Here is a 26,608-nt window from a genome sequence, read left to right as displayed (position 1 = left end):
GGGGGAAACTCAAAATCAAGCAGTTCTGGTGGTTAAGGAGAGCTTTGTGCTCCTTGTCTAAGTGAACCCTTTAGCTTCTCCCGTCTTCACTGTGCTTGTGACTTGTGAGGTTTAACTGGCCCTGCTTCCCAGTCTACCTCAAAGAAAGGCAGCTCTCTGAGGACTCCCTCTGCACTCTGGTGGTGACACAGGCAATGTGACTGAATCACTCAATGGCTCACTGAAATCGGCTACTGAACTCTGATCCTCCTCACTGCTCCCGTCAGGTTTGCATATTGGCGGGGTCATAAGGTCATAGAGTGTGGGTACATCATCGCCTAGAGCAGCCATTCCTGACCCCAATTGGGGTCGCGAGATGATTTCTGGGGGTCGCCAAATCATTTTGGAAAAATATAAATGCGCAAAATAATGAGCGTCCAACCGGATGTTACAAGGACGACGAGCGGTTGGTCTCAAACAGGCATTTTATTACTCAAAACCAGTTGCATGTCTGCCCTTCTCATTCACACATACAGACACGGCTCTCTCTCTACCCCGCCTCTCACCGTGGGGGGAAATAAAAAAAGAAAAAGAGAGAGAAAAAAGGCGCGTTGTTGTTTTAGCCACAGCTGCAGCAAGTTTGCTAGCTGGAAAAATGGAGCGATGGCTTAAAAGAAAAAGTGTTCCAGCACAAGACAGTCAGCAGCAGCAGCAGGGGTCCCAAGATCAGCCACCAGAACCACCACCTGAGAAACATATGACACTGAGAGCTTGAAGCCAGCAAAACTAAAAAGACATTTAGAGACAAAACACAGCAGCTTAACTTATAAGCCAATTGATTTTTTTCAGCGCAGGGAGCAAGAACTAAAAAGGCAAAAAACAGTGGTGAGTGAATATTCTACAGTCCCTGCTAAGGCCCTGGCAGCTTCATATGAGGTCGCATATCTGGTGGCTCAATCGAAAAAGGCTCACACGATTGCGGAGAGTCTCATCCGTCCCGCAGCTGTAGCAATCACAAGAGCAATGCATGGGGAGAAAATATCTAACACTCTTTAACCATTCCCCTGTCAAATGACACCGTGGGGCGCCGCATTCAGGACATAGCAAATGACATTAAAGAGCAACTCATTGACAGAGTGAGGAAGAGCAAATTGATGAATGCACAGATGTGTCAGGAGATGCGCAGCTGCTGGCCTTTGTGAGGTACAGCTACGAGGACATGTTGTTTTGCTCATCAATGGAGGGAACATGCACTGGACGGGACATTTTCAACAAGCTCAACAGTAACATACAAAAAGAGAGACTGAGATGGGAGAGCTGTGTCTCTGTGTGCACAGATGGAGCTGGAGCTATGCAGGGGGCAAGAAAAGGTTTGAGGGCCTGCGTGTTAGAGGTAGCCCCCATGTGAAATTTCTGCACTGTATGATCCACAGGGAAGCACTTGCTGGCAGGTGTCCTCCAAACATCAGTTAAGATTGTCAATTTCATTAAATCACGGCCACTGCAAAGCAGACTCTTTGCCACACTCTGTCATGAAATGGGATCAGACCACGAAGGACTTCTCTTTCACACAGAGGTCAGGTGGCTTTCTCACAGCAAAGTTTTAACGAGGCTCTTTGAACTGCGTGAGGAGGTCCGCATATTTTTATCAGACTGTAGTTCTCCCCTTGCTGACTATCTGACTGACCCAAAGTGGGTCACGAGCCTCGCATATTTAGCCAGCATTTTTGACAAACTAAACAGCTTAAACTTGTCCCTACAAGGCCCAAACACAAATGTCCTTATTCTCTCTGATAAGGTCATGGCATTTAAGAGAAAGCTGAAGTGGTGGGCTGTGCGAGTGCAAGGGGGAAGTGTTGAAATGTTCCCTGAGCTTGATGACTTTATGGAGAGTTACGACATAACCATTCAAACTATGAAAGGAATTATTGCCTCTCACCTCAGAAGCCTGCTTGAAAGTTTCAATAAGTACTTCCCAAATGATGACACGCCGGAAAAGTACGACTGGATATGCCAGCCTTTCACCACCTCCACCGCACATCACCTGCCATCAGAGCTGCAGGACGCCCTGCTAGATCTCTCCTCTGACCGCACGTTACAGACTGCTATCTCGGCATGCGCACTGGAAGAGTCCTGGTTGTCAGTAGCAACAAAGTACGCAGCACTGTCAAAAGCTGCAACCGATGTACTATTTCCATTTGCATCCACATATCTGTGTGAAAAGACCTTTTCTGCACTGACAACAAAATACAGATGAATGACAACAAAATACAGATGAATACTGAAAAACAAATACAGATCACGACTCCTCAGAGTTGAGAGTGATCTTCGCGTGGCCGTGTCTAACATAAAGCCAAGAATGCAGCTGCTCTGTTCAAACAAGAGGCAAACAAAAGGCCCAGCCATCACATTACATAGTGGTTGCAGCTATTTGGCTTTGTGAAGGAAAAAAAAAAAGAAGACAACGTTTATAGAGTTAGGAGTTTGTTTTAACAAAACTTGTTAAGTTGTTGTTATGACACAATGTTATGACGTTCTTTTTCATGTTTAAGCTCTCAGCAACATAGATGTTTAAAATGAAACATGGGCAGTTTTTCTCCCCAGTGTGTTTTGTTAAGGCTTCCTAATTAGCATGTGCTGGTTATCATTTTATTTCATTAAAAAGAAAAAAAGTTTGCGTTAATTGTTTACATTTTAACCGGCTCAACTACCAGCAATATGATGGGATGTAGCGACCATCGTCGGTCTGTAACTCACGTGAAAAGTCAGACTCTTGTTTGAAAATATTCAAAAGTGTTTCAAAATAAAATGATAAAGAAACTAATAGCTGAAGTGTGATCATAAGTGCTTGTCTGATTTGTAAATTCGACGTAGCCTACGGTGTATTGATTGTGTGTGGGTGGGGTGGGGGGGGGGTCAAATCAATTCAAATTTTATTTGTATAGCCCAAATTCACAAATCACAGTTTGCCTCAGAGGGCTTTACAATCTGTACAGAGACGACACCCTCTGTCCTTCGACCCTCGATTCGAGTGGGGAAAAACTTGCCCCCCAAAAAAGGCCCTTTTAACAGGGAAAAAAAAATGCGGAAGAAACCTCAGGGAGAGCCACAGAGGAGGGATCCCTCTCCCAGGACGGACAGACGTGCAATAGATGTCGCATGTACAGAGCAGATCAACGAGATCACAATGTATTCAACTGCGGACAGCAGTGCATATTGAATTGGGGGTCGCGACTTAAAAAGGTTGAGAACCACTGGCCTGGAGTGTATGGCAATGTTGGAGCTAATGCCACAGGCAACATTAAAGTCTGCCCCCCCCACAGTCAGATAAACTTCAGCTGTAGGATAAACATGCTCATCTCCATGAATACAGCTTATCCGTGATCTGTCTTTACTCCATTTATCTCTGGGGACCAAACCGGACAAAACTACAGTCTGAAAACCTGCAGAGTCAAGTAATGCTATTTCACGCTTTCAATTGATCAGAACTGGGGCTGCATGGCCTGCGTCCCTCACTGTACCCACTGTAGCTGGCCTTGGAGCAGAATAAAGGAAAGATGGTTTAGTGTGGCTCAAAGCTGGGCAAAATGGTTTTCTATGCCCTAAACCATTACAGTGGTAACACCTGACATCGACTTTTAGCATAGCTTGTGGCCTGGGGAGTAAACTGCCCATCACTTGAAAACCATCTACCTCGTGACTTGACCAAGCCCCTGTTTACCCCCAGAGGACTTACTTGAATGGACCTGGTGGTTCTCCCAGCCAAAGGTGGCAGCTCAGCTTCCTTTTCTGGCTGATGTGACGATGCCGGCCAGGCGTGCAGCTTCCTCTGCTGTCTTGGGGTCATGCTCTCTGATCCAGATCTCCAGCTCTGCATGGACCATCCTCAGGAACTGTTCAAGAATAATAGTGTCAACTAGTTCTTTAACTGTTGATTTCTCTGGCTTAACCCATTTGCAAAAAAGGTCTTTTAGATGCACATACAGCTCTCTTGGAGTTTCACCAGGCTCAAACTTGAGGGACCGGAATCTTCTGCAGTAAGTATCAGGTGTAATTTAATATTTTGCCAGAATTGCTGCTTTAACTTTGAATAGAATAGAATAGTCTTTATTGTCATTGTCGAGGCAATGACATTTTGTTGGAGTAGCCTTCCAGCTGCCTTGTACATATAAATAAATATAAAAATATAAAGAAAACAATCAACAATATAACAATAATTAAGATGTGTGCAAAGAAGTCCAAGCCTTAAAGGGACCAGTAGTGCAATGTGTGTGTGTAAGTGTGTGTTGATGGGGGGGGGTTTCAGTGTGGGAGGGGGGTGGAGTTCAGTAGTGTAACAGCTCTGTGGTAAAGGCGTTTTTTAGTCTTGTTGTGGGGGCGCTCAGTGTTCTGTAGCGCCTTCCTGAGGGCAGCGGGGCAAAGAAGCAGTGACCAGGGTGTGTGCTGTCTCTGGTAATTCTCTTAGCCTTCCGGATGCAGCGGGTCTGGAAGATGTCCTCTTGTCTGGGGAGCTTTTTCATATCTTTCAGATTCTTTCATGTCCATCAGAACACAAGCACTGCGGGCTTTGCCGGTGAGCAGAGGGACCAGACGCACAGCCCATCCATCTTTAGGCCAGTGACAAACCTGGGCCATTCTCTCAAATGTTGTTAAGAAATGCTCAATGTCATCATCTGGACATAATGGCAGTAGCTTGAGTTCCCTCTGTCTGACAACCCAACTTGCCTGGCTCATCATTTCATCTGGGTCATCAAAATCACCATAATTTTCATCATTTATTTGTGGGCGCTGACTCTCATCCATAGTGTCCGGCTCTGTTCTTTGTTCTTCTCTCCTCATGTTAACTTGTTGCTGCATTTGGGAGACTTGATACTGCATGCGTCTCCATCGCTGTTCTTGAAGTGAGGACTCTTTCTCTCTTTGCTGGTCTCTCTCCGTTTGTGCTCGCATGAGTGATTTCACCATACCTGCTAATTCATCCAGCTTGTCTTCTGTTTTAGCATCCGTCATGGTGTCTGGAGCACCTGCTCCGCAGGGCCCCTCATCTGGTTCTTCTTGGACATTTTTCTTCCCCTGCCTTGGCATCCTTTGCTGTAACGTGGGCCCCAGCTTCTGACACCACTTGTGAGAATGACCACAATTACGGCTGGATGGTGCAGCAAAAAATGATCCACAGGCAGGTTTAAGGTGGGTCACAGAGGTGGTTCTTTATTCCTCCATCTCAGCAAACAGCATAAACACATCAGTACGACAGCTGGTGTCACAGCTAATGACCCTGGAAGATTCCATCCACAGGGATCCACTGCCTATCAACATGTTTAATCCACCATTTTTATTCCTATATTTACACTACCTAATCAGTAACCTATATACACACCCTCATTTGCCTCCCCTAACAAAAAAAATACACATCCCACTTCATATTACATTTACTAAAATACAATACACACATCCACCACCCCCACACCAATTTACACTTGGTTACCCTTTTACTGGGGGAAGCCTTTTGACTGCACACCCTGAAGACAAGACTGGTGAGTACACAACACACTTGACTTCTTCACTGCATGCACTTATTGAGCAACACAATACAAATTCTTAGCTTAGCTCCTTGTTGAAGCAATTAACAATTATTATGCACTGTTAACCCTCTGTCCCTCTGCTCTAGGTGGAGCTGCGTGGCACACACAGCACCCACCTGCAATACCAAGACCCGACCAAGGACAATAAACGTTCAATAAATACGATAAACATATCCATACAAATGTGCAAAAAATAGTGTTAAAATGTATTGTGCAAATCTCCAATAAAGTGCTGGTGCTCCTCTTAAAGTGTCAATTATTAAACTGTAGTCACACTCAGTCCAAAGTGCGTGGTGCCATGTGTGCAAAGCAAGGTGACGATGTCCTCTTCGTCACAAGACAATACTTCAATTGTGCTGTAACAATGCGGACCATAAAAAAAAAAATTGTGTCAAAACATTTCAGTGCTATGAAAGATTCAAGTTTTTAAAATTCTGTATTTGCATTCATCATTTGCAAATGCATTTGAATGTTGTAGAACTGATTTACAATCAACTTCTTCACTGTCACTGAATTACATCCAGTATTTACCTGAAAAAAGGCTCAATTAACCAATCTTTTAAACACTGTTTAATCTATTGAAGCTCACAGGGACTCAAGCTCTTATTTAGTCTGACGTGTTAATGTTGCTTACAAAAGGCATGTACATGTACATGCTGCACTGACTTTGGTTTATTACCGCAATACATCAATTTCGCCACCATATCAGACTGGGCAAGACTGGCCTGTAAATGTATATAAGTAAAGCTTACAGAGCTTTTTATGATTAAAAAGCACTATAACATTTGAATTTCTCAACTAATTTCAATGAGCCATTTTTATATTCAATGGTTTATTACTATTTTTTTACTACTCTCAAAACCAGTTGAGAAATTACAATGCTATAGCACTTTTCACCCAGAAAAACCACAGTTCCCTTGTTTATTTGTATTCGTGCACAGGCGAGTCTTTGCCAGGTCAAATATGGCGGCGACGTTGAGGTACAATCCAGCAGCCAATGCAGTGTCTATATTTCTATATTTTTGGTTGAAGTGGTGGGCGTAGTATTCTGATCTTTTACTTTACCTATACTTAAAGTAAAATAAATAATATCACACTTACAAGGAAATATCTTTCACTGCAAATGTTACTGAAGAATTTAAGCAGAATTGGGATAATGTAATTCAAATATTTTCAGTAAAAGTAATGGTTGCAGTAAACTATACCAGGTTGTGACTGTTTTATTCTACCTGATCAGCAACAATGCCTCTGCACCCCCAAACTCAGGGTTGAAAAGATGGAAGGAATCTTTTGTTTATTTTCAAACGCTTTTCATCTACTGATCTTGTGTAAAAATTCACCTTTGCAAGAAGGTCTTACAGCACCATCTCCAGAATATGCGCCATCCTCTGCTGATGGTTGTTTGCGTCTCTTGCGTGTTAGTGGGATGTTATCCCCCTCATTACCTGCAACATTATTTTCTGCTGAAATACATAATTTAGTCAGATATGTTCTTCAGTTGTGCTGTAACAATGCTGACCATAAAGTGTCAAAACACTTCAGTGCCATAAAAGATTAAAGTTTTAAAATTCTATATTTGTGTTAATTTGCAAATGTATTTGAACGTTGTGAGGAAATGTACCATAAAAGACGTCATCTTGAATATGAGACAAAAATAAATGGTACAACAACCTACTTAAAAACTAAATAAAAAATACCATCAATAGAAGGTGAATGGTTTCCTTCCTCTCTGCACCCATCTTTATCAACACTACCCAGAACTTTGTCTGCAGGAGACATACCAAGCTTATAAATCTGGTCAAACAAAAAGAATGGTAGACAAAGGAGAATGGAAATCAAACATACTATTTGGATCAATTGTGATTTCATTCAAATTCTTGTCATGGAACTCGACCAATCTTTCCTGCTCAAGTGCCATAAAAACTTTGCTGATCTTCGCGAGTTGCAGCGTCTTCTCAGCGAGTCGATAGAACTCACGATGTAGTCTGATGTCGTGGAAAGTTGGCCAGTTGGTCCATCTCCGTGTCTGTCTTGTTCAGGACTGTTGAAAGGGTCGCAGAATGCTTTCACAGTTTGGTTGATGTCAATGCCTTGGGACACTTTGCACCACACGCATTTGCAAAGCCACGAATGCAGTCTGAACCATGGAAGTGTGACATAGCTGCAGGTCTCGCAAACATGTAACAATTGTCTTTAAGAACCCCTCAAGCCTCTCAAGGATGTCTAATGCACAGAGCATTTTTTAAGTCAGAAGAATTGGAACTGGTCTGCCTCGCTTTCCTCTGATGATAATCGTTGAGAAATGTCTGAGGTGGAAAAAAGCTCTGCAGACAGTGCCCAGTTCAAATCCTCATGGGGCTCAGATGTGTCCCTTGACAAAAATGCATCCTTCCCTGCATCTGTTGAATAGCAGGGTTTGTTTTAAACAGACCTTTGCCAGATCTATCCAGGCCTTTGTAGAAGGACGTTCGGACAGCGCACCACTGCATTCACCTTGGAAGTCATTTAGAAACCGATGCGTTTTTTGAATTTCTTCAGTAAAGGGAATTACAGTTGGTGCATTCCACTTGGCTTCAACAATGTTCCTCAGTGCTGTTGCAGAAACCATTGCATTCCACTTTTCACTGTGCACTTGCTGGAATTCTGTGGCATGCTTCACAAGTTCCTGATCATTGGATATTAGCGCCTGAGCTTTGATGAGCTTACTGACTTTTACCAGAGAGTTTCCAAGTTTAGTTGCAAGTAACGGAATGGCAAAAGTGTTTGTGCTGCTCTCATAGCCGCATGTCACTTTGACAGCTCTGACCAACTCTAGGTATAATTAATAAAATCCTCCATCTTTGTTATTGTAAATTGTGTAATGTAAATATGTAAATTTCCTGGCATTAGCCAGCAGTCGTCCCAGTTCACACATTTTTTCTCAAGTGCACTGTTGATTTTTTGCTGTCATCCCACCTTTATTGAGCATGTGCTCTCCAAACTCACGCGGCCATTTTTTTGTAATTTCTTTGAAAGGACTGGGATTCATAGCACTGAAAACTTCCCACAAGTGCCTGTTCATATGCAAAAGCACAAGACCTGTGTATGTACACAGAGCCTGAACACGGTTCTTTCCGGGCTTTGGTTTGATTGACCCAGGCTTGAGTTTACAAATTTGCACATGTCGCCACAGAACCTCTCTTGTAAAGAGTCCTTGGCAGTACGCACAGCTCATGATATCAGTTGCCTGCACTTCTTTTGGTGGCTGTTTCAATGGGACAAGTTGCCCCTTCCCTGACTCCATGACAGCAGCATTATGAACATAGTTGCCTCTGTGACGAATATATTCTAGCTGTTGTTTTCTCTCTTTGGATCCCTTTGGAAAGCTAAGAGCTCTTGACACATCCATTTTATCTTGGTGTGCACTTTCAAGATGCCTTGCAATTTTGGCATATGGCTTACTGCAATAGACACAGAAGTGTCTCTTATTGTAGACTCTTTTGCCATTTTTTTTTGGAAAGCACCAACAACTACGCTGCCATTGGGGTCCTGACTTGAGCAGGGTTCTTCTTCAATAGTGGTGACAGATGCGATGTAGTTGATGTCCAAGTCAGGTGTTGTGCCGTCACATATGGTGGGACTCTCCATACCGCAGTCATCCAGTAAAACATAAAGAAAGTATTTTCTTTGTTTGGGATCATGGCTTTCATCACTGTCTTAAGGGGGGGGGTGGATACGGTACGGCACAGTGTCGCTGCACACAGTCTGTCAATCCGTGAGAGCGCGCGCACACACACAGCCTTATGGTACATGTATGTATAATGTGTGATGTGGTTAACACGGTTAAGTCCACTTCTGTGTGGCCCTATGAGCCTATCATGCCACTACAGCTGCAGAATGGTTTAAGCTACAGATTCTGTAGAGAACAACATCAGACCTTATAGAGCAGAAGTGTATTTTCTGTTAAGATTGGTTTCATTTCTTATCAGCAGCAATACACATGAGTTAGTTGGCTGACAGGAGGAGCAGGCATAGTGCTGCAGTTATGCAAAAAGATGAAGTCAAATACAGAGATGATCTGTTAATGTGTCATACTGGATTGGATTTAGGTTTCATAATGCAAAGACCTGATGTTTAGACTTGTGAGAAATTAAATAGTTTTCCATTGAGTAAGAAATATACTGTAAACACCATATCAGGATGTGAGAGCAAAAGGGGAGAAACCCCTTTTGCCGTAAGTGTCAGAGTCAGACGAGAGACAATTGCCTCTCGTCTGGGGTGTTACAGGAAGATAGATGGTAGATGAAATTTACATTCTAATGAAGTATCAAAAGGGTCACTGTCCTGGGAAAGAGACGATCCACCAAACATCAAGGGGTCATTGTTCTGGGAAGAAATGTTGTAACCCCCCACTCTGTTTTGTGTTTAAGTCAGAAACATTTGGAAGACGGGAGAGAACACTTCAGGTCTTCGCTCCATGCTGCATGTATTAAAGAGATCCGATTCATCACGCTGAGTCTACAATTCTTCTGAGATTTAGCAACTCTCAACCTCACAAAGGAGAATTTCCCTTACAGACTGTACACTTAATTTTCATATCACTTGCAAGACAGTTGGTTGTGGTTGAATATGAACAGATGTCTTACAGATGTCTCTTTCCCTATTTTGCAGGTACTTGGAGTACAAAGCAGGACCTGCATCACTGGCAATGGCAGACACCACACAGCAGACAATACCTTCCTTTGCACAAAGAATCCACTTATATGCCCATTCATCCAGGCAACAGGCCATTACACAAGCCATCCTCCAGGACCATGTCATTGGATGCTCTCTGCCCCTGTCTCTAGTAGAAAATCCAAATTTTAGACACTTTCTTTCTGTCATAGACTGCAAATACACTCCTGTGTCTAGGACCAGCTTGACAGAGAAGCAGATACCTTATCTAGTCAGTAAGGTTAAGGATGACATCATCAAAGCGGTGGAAGCTCAGGCAAGTGTTGCGCTTACAACCGACCTCTGGTCTGACAGGAGGCTTCGCTCCTTCCTTGGGGTTACTGCGCATATTGCCTGCGAAGACAAGGACTCCTACAGTTAAAAATCCTTTCTGCTGGATTGTCAGCATTTCACAGGGAAGCACTGTGGTGAACGAATTGTAGTGAGCAGGTTTGGATATGTAATGAGCGCGCATGCGCGAGTGTTCAGATAGGAAGTGATGCTTCAGTAAAGAGTCAACTACACGTCTTGGTCTCTGGTCCGTTTGTTGTATTACGAGGTACAAATAAGTACAAGACATGGTGTCAGAAGTGACCGTCCTCGCCTCTGATAAGAAAGCAACTACCCGACGCAAGTAAACGGAAGGTTCGTTGCAGTTTACCGACGGGAAGAGAACTTTTCGCCAACTCCAGTGAAGTGAGTGAACTAGCAGAGCTAACGTGAAGCTACGTTGACACAACATCGGTCAATGATACAGAGGGGAGCCTTCGGAAAGTAAAACAGAATGGATTCTCTATTTTCGATTAGTCCACCAGAAGCATTTGACTTCGGAGACTTTGGTAGTTGGCCACATTGGAGCCGACGCTTTGAAAGATTCCGCATAGCAGCAGGACTTAATCAAAAAAGTCAAGAGTATCAAGGGAACTCCCTAGTGTACACTATGGGAGATATGGCGGATGATGTTCTGAACACGTTAGCACTGTCGGATGGGGACAAGAAAAACTATGACAAAGTAAAAGAAGCGTTTGACAAGCATTTCATTTGCAAGCATAACGTTATCTACGAGAGAGCTAAATTCAACAAACGTCGCCAGGAGCCCGGAGAAACGGCAGAAGCGTTTATTACAGCTGTGCATAAAATGGCTGAGCATTGCCAGTATGGAGTTCTCAAAGATGAGATGATCAGAGACCGCCTTGTCGTAGGTATCAAAGACCACGCACTTTCAGAGAAATTACAGCTAGATTCTGAGCTAACTCTTGTGAAAGCTACGACGAAAATCCGACAAAGTGAGGAAATTAAAAAGCAACAGCCTGTATTAAGAAGTAGCACTGATGCCACTGAGGCAAACATGGATGCAGTTGGATTCAAGTTCAAACAGAAATTCTCCCCACATGGGAAGAGTGGCTTTAAGCCGAAGGAAAGAACAGTGCAAAATTATGCAAATGATAAATGTGGCAGATGTGGAAGGATACATGAAAACTCATTCAATGCATGTTCCGCCCGCACTGCTGAGTGCAAGAAATGTAAGAAAAAGGGACATTTCGCCGCTGTCTGTAAAACTAAAATGAGAATGGAGGAAATTAAAGAAAGTGACTTGGATGAGAGAGTTGAGTCATTGTTCCTGGGCACAGTGAATTGTACAAAATCCGACACATGTTGGCAGAAGTCAGTTGCAGTGAATGGCCAGCAGATGGTGTTCAAGTTGGACACGGGCGCCGCAGTGACAGCTATCCCAGCACGCTTGTACTCAAAAAAGCTACACGGGGGGCTGTTACCGACAACCAAAAGACTGTGTGGACCAAGCAACGCTCCCATAGAGGTAAACGGACATTTTACTGCAGAGATTAGCCATAATGGAACTGTAGCAAAGCAGCAGGTGTACGTTGTGCCAGGTTTAGTGTCTCCTTTGCTGGGATTACCTGCTATACAAGACCTTGACCTGCTCAATCCAGTACAGGCTATCACAACAGCGGAAACAAGCTACAAAGAACAATATCCCAGAGTTTTCACTGGCTTAGGTAAGCTACAGGGAGAATACAAAATTAAACTAAAAGACAATGCCTCTCCCTTTGCCCTCGCTGTGCCACGTCGCGTGCCATTGCCATTAAGGGGAAAAGTCCAAGAAGAGTTAAAAAGGATGGAGGAAATGGGTGTTATTTCTCCCATAGAGGAAGCTACAGAGTGGTGCTCAGGTATGGTTGTAGTACCAAAACCAAATGGAAAAATTAGAATATGCGTTGACCTAACCCGCCTGAATGAAAATGTGTGCAGGGAGCGACATATTCTTCCAGCAGTTGATGAAACACTAGCTAAACTAGCCGGAGCTAGAATTTTTTCCAAACTGGACGCCACTGCTGGTTTTTGGCAGTAGCCTTTGCACAGAGCTTCAGCCCCACTCACCACCTTCATCACGCCCTTTGGTCGTTATTGCTTTAATCGTCTCCCTTTTGGTATATCGTCGGCCCCTGAGCACTTCCAGAAGAGATTGACGCAACTGCTGGACGGCCTGGAGGGAACCTTATGTCATGCAGATGACATCCTGATTTTCGGTGCCACCCCCACAGAACATGATGAGAGAGTGCATAAAGTGTTGCAAAGACTGCAGCAGCATGGCCTCACTCTAAATGACAAATGTCAGTTTGCCGTGAAGCAGGTCAAATTTCTTGGACATGTTGTGAGTGCAGAAGGCACACATGCAGATCCAGAGAAGATCAGAGCGATTAGGGAGATGCCACCACCGACAGACGTGTCCGATGTGAAGCGCTTCATGGGAATGGTCAACTATGTGGGAAAGTTCTCACCTAACATTGCAGAGCTCACAGGACCTATTAGAGAACTCCTGAAAGCAGAAAACATGTGGATGTGGGGAGCAGCGCAGCAGAGTGCATTTGATAGAGTGAAAGACGAGCTCAGTTCATCTGCTGTCCTTGCCCAGTACAGCCCAGACAAACCGACAAGAGTGTCAGCAGACGCCTCTTCGTATGGGTTAGGAGGGGTGCTGTCTCAGCTTCAAGACTCAGGAGATTGGAGGTCAGTGGCTTTCATATCCCGCAGTATGACTGAGACAGAGCGCAGATAGGCCCAAATTGAGAAGGAGGCCCTTGCAGTCACCTGGGCTTGCGAAAGATTTCAGACTTACCTCCTGGGTCTGCACTTTGTGATGCGAACAGATCACAAACCGTTGATCAGTCTCCTCAGCTCAAGGCCGCTTGATGACGTCCCACCTCGCATCATGCGATTTAGGTTACGACTTATGCGTTTTTCCTACACGATCATACACGTACCAGGAAAAAACCTAGTGGCAGCCGACGCTTTATCAAGAGCGCCACTACAGTCGACAGCAACAGAGGATGACCTTGTGCTTCAGAATGACGTGAACGCTCATATCCAGGAGGTCATTCAGCAGCTCCCAGCCTCACCTGAGAAGTTGCTACAAATAAGGAGAGCTCAGGAGGAAGACCCCGTGTGTAAGCAGCTGTCCTCCCTGATCCACACAGGGTGGGAAAGAAACAGTTCGGCACCACAGTTAAAGCCCTTCTGGCAATACAGAAATGACCTGCTGATGGTAGATGGCCTGCTAATGAAAGGAAACAGGATACTGATCCCATTAAGCATGCAAAACGACATCTTGGACAAACTACACCAGGGTCATCAAGGCATGGTGAAATGCATGGCCAGGGCGCATGAATCAGTGTGGTGGCCAGGGCTGACCACACAAATCAGAGAGAAAGTACGTCAGTGTGAAATTTGCGCTAAAGAGTGTCAAAATGCCACAGAACCTCTGATAACCACACCCTTGCCTTCACGCCCTTGGGAGCGGCTAGCAGCTGACTTATTTGAGTGGAAGAAGGGTCAGTACTTAGTTGTCATTGATTATTATTCACGTTACATTGAAGTTGTCAATCTTACACGCACTTCAGCAACAGCTGTGATCGAGAAGATGAAAGCCATCTTTAGCCGCCACGGAGTGCCGGATACACTCGTCACAGACAACGGACCACAGTTTGCTGCCACTGAGTTTGCAGATTTTGCTAAGGATTACAACTTTCAACACGTAACCAGTAGCCCCCGTTACCCACAAAGCAACGGGGAAGCTGAACGGGCAGTAAAAACTGTCAAAGCCTTGCTGCAGAAGAGTGAGGACCCTCACAAAGCACTCATGACGTACAGAGCAACTCCTCTTGCTCATGGAGTATCACCTGCACAGCTCCTGATGGGGCGAAACATTCAAACACCCCTTCCGGTGAGTCCAAACACCCTCACACCAGCCTGGCCGGACTTAAGGGCTTTTGAGTTGAAAGACCAGGAGCTGAAAAGACAACAGGCTGAGGGATACAACAGACGACACAGAGCACGGGAGACACCACCTCTCAAGCCAGGTCAGAAGGTTTGGATACGGAACACAACACACACAGGAGTCGTCTCTGGCTCAGCAGGGACACCACGCTCTTATGTGGTTCAAACCTCCACCGGCAGTCTCCGGAGAAACCGTTCTCACCTGAGAGTGGTGCCTTCATCGTCTAAGGACCAGCCAGACTCTGCACAACACACCAGGGCTGGCAGGGAAGTCAAGCCTGTGAAAAGACTGAATTTGTAGTTTAGTGTTGTGTGTATACATGGAGCAGAATAAACTCCATACCACAACAGAGAGGATCAGGCAGTCTACCCTACCTCTCAGTTAGGTTATGTACTTACCTTAATGTTCAAAAAAAAAAAAAAAAAAAGAGAGAAAATGAGATGTGATAAGTGATGTAACATTGAAATCAACCAGTTAATCTAACCAGTTTACATATATGCTCATGTTTACAGTGATGGTTAACATGTCATCTGTTCCCCTGCGTAGAAGGTAAAATCTGCATTAGGCTTTAATAGCATATGATTTCAGTTTTCTATAAAGAAGTGGAAAGTCTCAGTTTAAAGGGGGAGATGTAGTGAGCAGGTTTGGATATGTAATGAGCGCGCATGCGCAAGTGTTCAGATAGGAAGTGATGCTTCAGTAAAGAGTCAACTACACGTCTTGGTCTCTGGTCCGTTTGTTGTATTACGAGGTACAAATAAGTACAAGACACGAATCACCTCAGAATTTGATGAAATTGTTGAGGAGTATGGCATTAGCAACAAAATAAGCTTCATTCTGACGGATAACATATCCAACATGAAGCGGGCCCTTAAAGTGAGATTGCCAGACTCAGAGCAACCTGAAAGTGACAGTGATGACCTTGATGATGAAATGATGTGGGAGGACGTAGAAGACTTTGAACAGCCGTGGTCATCAGGTGAACGCTTGTCTTGCTTCGCACACTCGCTCCAACTGGTCGTCAGTGATGGCATGAAAGAAGTGAAGGTAATTGCAAGAGCCATTGCTAAGGCCACCAAGTTCACAACCCTGCTTCACAGCAGTTCTAAGGTCAGAGACATGTTTGAGACCCACTTTGGGGCTAATAAATCTACCCCGGCAGCTAGCAATACCACAGGGCTGTCACAGAAATGTGCAGCGAATGTGATACAGAAAATATTGCGTTTTCAGTCCGAGAATGGGCCCAAGCTGAAAGACCTTTGTACTGTGCTTGAGCCTTTTTCTGAGGCAACAGACCTCACAGAAGGAGATATTGTGGTTACCATCAGCATGTTGGTCCCCACCGTCCTGGAACTTACCTCAACAAGATGGAAGTGCAGCTGCCGCAGATTGTGACAATAGTTAGAGCACTAAAAAAGTCTTTAGAGAAGAGGTTCTCAGGGATCTTCAGATGGATCAACATGGAGCAGGGGGATCCCGAGGAGCCATTTAATCATCGGATCTACTTCCTTGCCGCCACCGGCATAACTTTTTTAAATGATGATGACCCTTGCTGCTATTGTGTCACGTGATTTGATTGGCTGGTTTCGCACGCAGACGGCACGTTACATTTGACCTTTTGACGTTGCTTGGCGTAGGCTATTAACCGCTAGCTTGCGAGTTAGCATCATGGACCGATTTACTTTCGTTATCCCAAAAAAATGAGTGAGAGTGGACGATGGCGGTTGCGGCGATTCACACACACATTCCAGCGCCAGCATGGAGGATAGAGTGATGGTGCCAAACGTGGAGAATGAGAATGAAGGGGAGGATGAAGACAAGGAAGAGGCATTAACTGGAACGGCGTCAGCGGAATCAGCGGCGACTGCTGCATCCGCAGAGGGTTTATTTCCAACAACAACAGACTCTGACTCTGAGACCAGAGGTAATGCTAACAGACAAGAAAATGAGAACGGTGCCGAGATGGAAGGGCGTGCTTCAACGAGCGGTGAAACTGTGGTCACGGGCGGCAGGAATCTTGGTGGCCCTGTGGATTTGAGCCAAGACCCAGCAGAGGGACCGAGGCGGCCTCAACTCCAGTCATACATGCGTCAGAGATTTGGATCCCATTCCCAGCCAACTTTAAGGAGTTTTAACTACTTGTGGTTCAAACAGTATTCGTGGCTGCAATACTCGCTGTCAATTGATGAGGCCATTTGCCATGCCTGTAGGCATTTTTTCCACCACCTTGGCCATGGGCCGAGTCACACAGAAAAGAGCTTCACCCATGCCGGGTTCACAAACTGGAGAAAAGGAGCAGAGAAACTGGCTCAGCACAATGCAAGTGCTTCTCACAGACTAGCCATGGAAGGATGGTGTGAGTTTAAGGAAAAACAGAAAAGCGGGTCGAGGATTTTGACGCACCTTGATACTGGACATAGCAAGATTGTACAAGAAAACAGGCAGTACATGCAAGCAGTGGTGGAGTCACTGCAGTTTACAGCTTGTCAAACGATTGGACAGAGGGGGCACAGAGAGGATGAGCAGTCCACCAACAGAGGTAATTTCCTTGAACTGTTAAATCTGCTGGGGAAATTTGACAGTACTGTGTCAAAGAAATTATCTAGTGGACCCGGTAATGCTAAATATGTGCACCATGATATTCAAAATGAGCTGATTGATATTATGTCCAGCATGGTGAGAGAACAAGTAAGCAACGAGGTTAAGCTAGGAGAGCACTTTGCTCTAATGGTGGATGAAACAAAAGATGTGAGCAAGAAAGAGCAGATATCTGTTGTTCTGCGTTGCCTAAATAATGACAACATTCATGAGGAGTTTCTGGACTTTATCCCTGCAGATGGCTTGGATGCACAGTCTTTACTCAAGTCAGTTAAACAGACATTGGCTAAGTGCAACATAGACAAAAATGCATGCATTGCACAGTGCTATGACGGGGCATCTGTCATGTCCGGGTGCAACAACGGTGTCCAGGAAAAATTTCGCCAAGAAGTGCCACATGCACTTTACATCCATTGCGAAGCGCACAGACTAAACTTAGTTTTAGTTGACTGTGTGCATAATGTGAAACCAGCTGCAGAATGCTTTGCAACAGTCCAGATGCTGTACAACTTTTTTTCTGGGGCAGTGACACACAAGGTGTTCATGGAGAAACAGCAAGAACTCGAGCCCACTAAACGAACAGCAGAACTGAAAAGACTATCAGATACCAGATGGGCCTGCCAATATTCTACACTGTGGGCAATAAAAAGAACAATCCCTTATATCTTAGCAACTCTTGTGGATGTGAGCAACCAGACGAATGCTCATAGAGCTACTGAAGCGAAATCACTGATTGGACTTATTGATGCACAGTTTGTTCTGCACATCTATATGCTGGAGAGCATATTTAGTCTCACAAAAACCTTATCTGATCATCTACAGGCCACAGATTTGGAGCTGGCATCTGCCATTGACCTGGTCTTTGCAGTTGTTGATGCCCTCAATGACAAACGCAATGCTGAAACATGGACAAAAATCTGGGACTGTGCCAGTGACATGTGTGAGTCACTTAGCATTGACATGCAGCGCCCACAAGTGAGGAGAAAAAAACAGCCCCGCCACCTGCTGGAGTTTGTGGTGAACAGCCAAACAGGATCAAAAGAGCCACTGGAAACTTCAGATGACTATTGCAAGCACTGCTTTTTCCCCAGTAATCGACAGATTAATCAGTGAATTGAACAGGCGATTTTCTTCTGAAAGCTGCCACATTCTGAAAGGAGCAGCAGCTGTTAACCCCAAACACAAGACATTCATGGACAAAAATGCCCTTTTGCCCATGGCTAAACACTGTAGAGTCTTGGAGGAAAACCTTGGAGCAGAACTTCACCAGGTAAAAAGACTTATTGTGAGGAAAAAACAAAGTGGGGACGTTGTCAGCACCACCCATGATGTGCTGGTGCTATTGAGGACATACAAGGATGCTTTTGTCGACCTGTGCAAACTTGTGTGCATCTCCATGACACTGCCCATCACATCAGCTGCATGTGAGAGGAGTTTTTCCTGCTTACGGCGTTTAAAAACCTACCTCAGGAACAGAAGTGGATATGCCCGAACCAGCAATCTGGGTGTGCTGGCAATCAGCTCCAAAAAGGACCAAAGAACTGGATGTGGATGCAGTCATTGACCGCTTCGCAGCTAATCACAACAACAGGCGGATCATTCTCTTATGACTAGTGAGTACACAATTCTTTTTTGACAGGTCTGAATTATGCTACTTATTGTTTGTTAGTTTCAGTGGAGCCCTAAAAGGAGGGGAGAACAGAGGAGGATGGGAGTGGAGAGGAGTTTATAGGACACACAAGAGGAGTGACACACAAGTTATGTAGCCTGTAACAGTTTATTTTGTTAGATGGCTTTGTATATTTAACTATATACTGTGCTACATTTGTTGCTGCTCACAGTTGCACTATTTTGTAAATCTACAGATGTTCTCTGTGGTGCTTGTTAAAATAATTCACAGTGCTTATGATGTTACATGTTACAGCCTGAAACACAAGTCGGACAAGATCTGGAACCCTTTCTATTTAGTTTTGGAGTGATGGTGATCAGCTGCTGTTTTTGTTTTGTGCCGTCATGTTATTTGGTTAGGGGACATAAATACTGGGTTGATTGTATGATTGTTTTGATAATTGAAGTAAAGCAAAACACAAAACCCTTATGTACAGTATATTAATCTGGGATCAATAAATCTTATTATTAAGATTATTTTTTTGGTGTTTGTTGTGTCAGAATTCACTAGCACCTCCTATAAACAATCCGGCCCCCCCCCATGGACCCCCCAGTAATAAATCTCTGGAGCCGCCACTACTTGTCCCCAGTTTGGTTTGAGCTGGGTAGATTTAGATGTCCATAATGGGGACATCTGTCTGGTAGCTGAAGTCCGTGGTATAAAGTGTGACGAGGAAAGGAGAGAGGACAGTCCCTTGTGGAGCCCCGGTGTTGCTGACCACAGCATCTGACACACAGTTCCGCAAGCGCACGTACTGTGGTCGGCCAGTGAGGTAATCCACAATCCAGGACACAAGGGGGGGATCCACCAGCATCGCCGTCAGCTTGTCACCCAGTAGAGCAGGCCTGATGGTATTGAAAGCACTGGAGAAGTCAAAGAAAGTGACCCTCACAGTGCTTTCCGGCATGTCCAGGTGGGCGTGGACACGGTTCAGCAGGAAGATAATGGCATCCCCGACTCCAATCCGGGGCCGGTAGGCGAACTGGAGGGGATCCAGGTGCGGCCTGACCATAGGCCTGAGCTGCTCCAGGACGAGTCTCTCAAGGGTCTTCATGATATGTGACGTCAGTGCCACCGGTCCGAGAAACCACTGGGCTGCGGCGTCTTTGGCACTGGAACGAGGCAGGACGTCTTCCATATCACAGGGACCTTCTGGAGGCTAAGGCTCATGTTGAAGACACGATGAAGCACTCCACAGAGCTGTTCGGCGCAGGCTCTGAGAAACCGTGGGCTGAAACCGTCAGGGCCTGCAGCCTTACCGGCGGGGAGTTTGCTCAGCTGTCTCCTGACATGAAGCGGTGTAAACAGTGCAGGTCGAGGAGGGGGAGAGTTGGAGTCCACAATGAGAGGAGGCCAGGTAGCATGGGAGCCAGAGTAGGTGTGAGGAGTGGGGGATGGGTGTGAGGTGCTCAAGAAGTTGGATGGGGTGCTAGCAGGAGGAGGAGGGGGGGTCTGAAGCTGTGGTGGCTGGAGACAGTCAACAGGAGAGCCAGCAGGGGCCAGGGCTGCAGTGTCAAATCTATTGAAGAATAGATTTAACTCATTGGCCCTAGCCACACTACCCTCAGCTCCACTGCTAGTTGGTCTGAAGCCGGTAATGGTCCTCATACCACTCCAGACCTCCCTCATGTTATTCTGCTGGAGTTTCCACTCCAGCTTCCTTCTGTAGCCGTCCTTAGCCTCTTTGATCTTGACATTCAGGTCCCTCTGAATGTCCCTCAGCTCCTCCTCTTTTGTAAGTCAAGGCTTGTTGTTTGGGTAACAGCGCACAGTCCTTGCTGGGACAATGCCCTCCACACAGAAATTAATGTAGTCCGTAATGCACTCAGTAAGGCCATCAATGTCCTCTCTGTGTGGCTCACAGAGTACATTCCAGTCAGTCACCTCAAAGCAGCCCTGCAGTGCCTCATAGCAGTCCTCTGACCATGTCCTCACTGTGTTTGTGGTCACAGGCAGCCTCTTCACTAGAGGCACATAGCAGGGGGTGAGAAGCACCAGGTTGTGATCTGATCTTCCCAGTGGGGGGAGAGACGTGGAGGTGTATGCGTCCTTTACATTAGCATACAGCAGGTCCAGGGTCTTCTCCTCTATGGTTTTACAGGTCACATACTGGGTGAATTTCGGGAGTGTTTTTTTAATGGAGACATGGTCGAAGTCACCCGAGATTATAATGAGAGCACTCGGGTGAGCAGTCTGTAGTCCGGCTATTGTCGAGTGGATGACGTCACATGCCGACATCGGGTTAGCGGACGGTGGAATATACACAGCCACGACAATAGCATGTGAGAATTCATGGGGTACATAGTAGGGACGGAGAGCCACAGCTAACAGTTCAATATCCGAGCTGCAGATGCGGTCTTTGATAGTAATGTGACCAGGATTGCACCACCTGTTGTTCACATAAACAGCAAGCCCCCCTCCTTTGCGCTTACCGCTCATAGTGCAGTCCCTGTCAGCCTGGACAGTGTGGAAACCCTCCATGGAAACATTGTGAAAACATTGTGAAACATTGTGCTTATAATGGCCTTTGAATAAATATATGGCATCATTGGCCTTTGAATAATATTTGCATATCGTTGTGATTGATTAAGCATTAGGCCTATGCCATTTCAGTGATGCTGATATTATACGGTGTAATTTGGCTACTATAATTGGAAATAATGCAATTTCAAGTTGATAATTGTGTGTATCTTTTATATTTAAAATTCACGTTTCATCTACAAATTAAGTACAATTTAAATCATATTTAATTTAAATCATAACATGTTTCCTATAGACTTTTTTTGAGGTGCAGGGTGGTGTTGGAGGCTTGTTATTTTGTTAGATGACTTTGGGACTATAGTCATGTCAGTCCTTAACAGCACTCAAGAAGTCAATCCTCAAATAGTGTAGAAATAGCGGTCATGCAATTGCTACACATATTTGATGCATTATGATACATGCACTGTCTCTGTATTATTGTGCCTGTAGTTGAAATAATACAATCTCATATTTATACTAAGCAGCTGAACCCAATATGGTGCTTATGTTCTACAACTCGTGCAAAATGGCAAAAAAAAATAGTTTTCTTTTGGTCTCGGTCTTGAGCTGAACTAGTCTTGGTCTTGACTTGGTCTGCCTTGGTCTTGGTACTCGATACTCTCTGGTCTTGGTAGTGTCTTGGTCTCGGTTTAGGCAGTCTTGACTAAAAGTCTAGTTGTCACACATCTTGAGAACAAGAAGCTTAGTGGGGACATTTCACACACCCCGTTGTCATCATTTATGGGGACCAGTTGTCTCCAGGTCATCAGAAACCTCACACAAAGTTTGTACTCGTACACCAGAGTAAAAGTGCATTGTGGGGACGTCATGAATTTCCCTGATTAGAGCAATATTTCTGTCCAAGGAAAATGTCTACTGAAGTTCAGATCTATCCTAAATGTCCCTTAAATCATCTGCCTTATGGGTGCAGTAGATCAAACTGTATGGCTCACCTGATTCACAATAGATTTCCCTCATATTGACCTTACTTGTTGCATTTACTTGCTTAAAGATAACAGCACTAAAAGAAGACTCAGAGACTCCAGAAGTTAACATCAACTATGAACGTACCTGTTGATAAGTGTCCTGTGGACAAGAAGCATCAGTTATCTCCATCTCTGTAACGACAGCATGGTTGGAGCCTGTGACAGGAGGAACATCCCTTGTGGTTGTGGTCGTCTGCAATGATTTCATGGAAGAAAAAAAATAAAAAATATGTTAAGCAATTGGTCAATTTGATGTTAACACTAATAATATTCAATTAGAGTAATACATTTCCTTAAGGACTTAGCTCTAAAGATAAAGACATGCCTACACACCAGACTTCAGAGGAAAACAAACACCCAATTCTACTGCATTTTTTCCTACAATTACTTCAGCTATTGTGTGCTGTCACACATCTTGAAAACAAGAAGCTTAGTGGGGACATTTCACACACCACGTTGTCATCATTTATGGGGACCAGTTGTCTCCAGGTCATCAGAAACAAAAAAAGTTTGTACTCGTACACCAGAGTAAAAGTGCACTGTGGGGACGTTGTGAATGTCCCCGATTAGAGTAATATTTCTGCCAAAGGAAAACATGTCTATTAAAGTTCAGATCTGTCCTAAATGTCATAAATTCGTGAAAGTATTCATACACAGATTGATTAGATTTCATTTATTTTTCAAATGACGCTACATTCAACCACCATGTTATTCTGAGACAATAAACCCTACACACTTAAACACTGTGCAGTTGTGACACAAACTTGCATTCGCCATGGGCAGTCATCTCCTCCATAGTCATATGTAATTTCCTCACCTTCCTTTATGTCACATAAGTGTGGTCTTCCTTCCACATCAATTTTTTTCATCTTACAATTTGGATGTCTGTGTTCATTTTTATTTATTTATTTATCTATTTGATTAGGACAATGCATATTAATCAACATATCAGCGAAAAGCATCAATGTAAATATGCCGGAGTTAGCACAGTTGCTAAATTTTATCCGTTGTCCTAAGGCAGGATAAAACATGTAGAAATCTTACAAAAAATAAGTCTTGCTTCACATCAAAGTTAAAAGTCCATACACAAAGTAGAAAAGAAGAAGTGGTTACCCATGAGAGCATCATCATTAACTAAACACCCAAATAAACCGTCTTCTCTGGAGGCATCAATACTTAAAAAGGATAAAAAAAACAAGTAAAGGGAGGGGGAAAATATTACAGAAATGAAAATAGTCTCCTACAGGTCCTATACAATTATTTGTTTTAACTTTGATACATTTCGAAATGTATTTCATTTACATTGCAGGATCATATTAGCAGATGGCAAAATGGCGATCACTGATTGTGCAAGCCTGTATGTCAAATTTAACAATGTATATAACTATAAAGCAGTATAGTAACTGAAAATCTTACCACCATGTTTTCCCTCTCCACTTGAATGCAAACAAAAATGCAGAGCATGAGGAGTGGTAAGAGCTTCTTCTCCTCTGGGCTTTGTCATCATCAATCAAATCTCCCCTGTATTCAACTACAAAGTCTCCTTTGCAGAATGAACCTTGGGTGAATAAACCACGTCCTGTAAGAAAAAAATAAGACAAAAAAAAAAATTATGTCCACTACAATTGTTTTTTGATCTGTTGCTTAATGTATTAAAAAATACACACTGTAGATAAAGAGCGAGAATAATGACTAATTTGAATTTATGAAAAAGTGGTAGTGGTGTGCTCATGCCCTGTCTTTATACTGTCAAACTCAAGAAAATGCTGGGGCTCTTAAAGAAAAGGGTCAACATGAGAAAAAAATGTTTTCAGCCACGAAGCTGCTGCTGAGGTGATACATGCAGGCAGTGCATCACCTCAGCAGAGGGAGGAGGACAGGGTGAATGGCTGTTACTGACTGACGTCTGTATTCTTTATCCTTTCTAAACTTCACTCAATATTATGATTTTAAGGAATATGTATTTATGTTTACCTACATTTTGACTCATTTCCAGTGATATATTAGTTTATATAGTGATGTTCCTGCTGTTAGCTTTACTGTTGCTGCTCTAGAAACAATAAATAATAATAGATAAAAAATTCTTATTATCTGTTTAGCACATAAACAAAAACATGAGTTCACTCAAGCAATACAGGCAAAGGCACCGAAGCAACAAACACTCGTGGATACTTTCCAAAGGAAAAAGAAATATCCTCGAGTCAGCGACATGGCAACAAGTATTACAGAGGTCATTGAATTCATCGCTCCGGATAACCAGCCCACCTCTGTGGTAGAGGATCAGGGTTTACTTACTGACTTTGTTTACTTGTTGTTTTTGTTAAACTAATGAAAACCAATGTTGCAATAGGGTATGCAGAATAAGAAAGAGCCATATGAAAGTATTTACTTTGTTTCAACAAAATAAAAAAAAGCTATTAAGAACAGCTTGGATGCAGGTGTTTTTTTTCGTAATGCAGCTGTATTATCTAAGAAAATATTGGGCTAAGTATCGGATCGGGACTTGGTATCGGCAGATACTAAATATTAAATGACTCAGATCGGGATCAAACTGCAAAGAAATTAATAAAAAATTAGATAGCTTAGGCATCAGTTCTAGTAAAATAAGGTTACAGGGTTTTAAACAATATGTTACCCAAGTAGCATATGGACTCTTCCCCTTAGCAAACTGAAAAACAGCAAGCGTAAACATTCCATTTTTACCATCGCTTTTTTTTTTTATTGTGCTATTCCAGCTCAATTTCTGTTAAATCCAGCTTGAATTTAGTTGTGAAATATTGAGTTTATTGTGTAATGAAATCAATCAGTACAGTGGGGCCCCCAAATCCTTCATTTAACATATTGTTCATTTATTATTTTCTTCTATGATATATATATATACACATATATTCTCTGAATTTGATTTCCACTGGCATGATTTAGGTTACACATCCACTACATTCTTAATTAATATTCTAAGCAAAACCTGGCTTGCTACACTGTTTAATGACTATAACCAACCAACACTAAATCTTCGATATTAACTGCGCCTCGTCTGAAAAGCATGGCTCTAAAAACTTTGCCCACTTCAATATGGTTGGATTATTGTAGCCCACATAAGCATGACTTCCGGTCAAATTGTGATCAAGTCAAGTGCATTGTGCTGCGAAACCAACCACCCATCCCCCCACACCAGGTGTGATGGACTCAGTGAATATAGCCGCTACATTCCTACCGTGGCAAACATAAAATATAAAAAATAAATAAAATAACTGACACCCGAACATACAAATGACCTTAATTTTAACGAGTCAGTCCACCCTGGTGACCGAAAACTCTGATAACTGTCTTAAGCTGACTGTGACTGTTAGCAAGTGCTAATTTATGATACACCTGTGTTCGGCAAGCGACCTTTAAACAAGAAAGCCGACAGTTTTAGTAAATAAAAAATGGCTACACAACGCATCAAACTGTCATGGCTTGTCATGGTTACGCTACTGTATATTTTAATGAAATACTTAGTACTTACTGAACACGCTGCTTGTTATACCCTGTTTCATCGACTTCAGCGGTGGCACGGCGCTGTAACGCCGGCGGTTGTATGATAGTCCACTTCCTGTTAGATTTCACATTAAAAGCCTACCGGCGGAAGTGACAATGTAATGGCGATTTAATGAAGGGAAGGTAACGTGCTACTCAGCGAATTAAACGGGTTTCCTAGTCTGGTCTGCAGGGGCTTTGTCACAAATCATTTTGCTTGCCATAAGAGCAGATATTGAGATCTCATATCTCCCATTAACATATATAAATATATATTTGTTTTCCCCTTTTCATTGCTTTTAGAAATGGAATCATGGACAATATAGAAAATATATACAAAACAAAAATATATAACAAAAAAAACCTCTTCAGTGTCAAAGTGAAAACAGATTTCTACAAATTGATGTAAATTAACTGAATATATATAATGTAAAATAAGTGACTGCATAAGTATTTGCCCCTTAAAGTCAGTATTTAGTAGATGCACCTTTGCCCTCAATACAATCACTGAATCTGTGTGTGTGTGGATAGATCTTAATCAGGCCTGCACATCTGGACACTGCAATTTTACTCCATTCTTCTTTGCAAAACTGCTCAAGCTCTGTGAGGTTGAATGGGGGTCGGGTGTGAACAGCCCTTTTCAAGTCCAGCCACAAATTCTCTATTGGACTGAGGTCTAGGCTTTGACTGGGCCACTCCAGAACATTCACCTTGTTGTCTTTAAACCATTTCTGTGTTGCATTAGCTGTTTGCTTCAGGTCATTGT

At 43.6% G+C, this 26,608-nt stretch overlaps 1 protein-coding gene across 8 annotated transcripts in view; it reads right to left on the bottom strand.

Moving 5' to 3' along the window:
• Positions 1-25,925, bottom strand: part of LOC311253778 (uncharacterized protein) — a 58,070-nt gene extending 32,145 nt beyond the window's left edge. For 4 of the 8 annotated variants that reach the window (XR_014621897.1, XR_014621898.1, XM_084384253.1 and 1 more), the window contains exons 1-3: positions 25,832-25,925; positions 23,740-23,902; positions 22,409-22,516 (exon numbers count right to left, since the gene is read on the bottom strand). Coding sequence is in view for 2 of the 8 variants with exons in the window: in XM_084384253.1 (XP_084240379.1) it covers positions 22,409-22,440 (32 nt within the window). In the remaining 6 variants the exon portion in view is untranslated. Of the gene's footprint in view, positions 1-3,715; positions 3,873-6,901; positions 7,025-22,408; positions 22,517-23,739; positions 23,903-25,831 lie in introns of all 8 variants that reach the window. The other 4 variants (XR_014621893.1, XR_014621894.1, XR_014621895.1 and 1 more) reach the window with 2 other exon arrangements.
• Positions 25,926-26,608: the final 683 nt, after the last annotated feature.

Source organism: Pagrus pagrus (genome assembly GCF_965226575.1).
Source record: "Pagrus pagrus genome assembly, contig: HAP1_SCAFFOLD_44, whole genome shotgun sequence".
Classification (NCBI taxonomy): domain Eukaryota; kingdom Metazoa; phylum Chordata; class Actinopteri; order Spariformes; family Sparidae; genus Pagrus; species Pagrus pagrus.
This window is presented reverse-complemented; position numbering and strand designations above follow the sequence as displayed.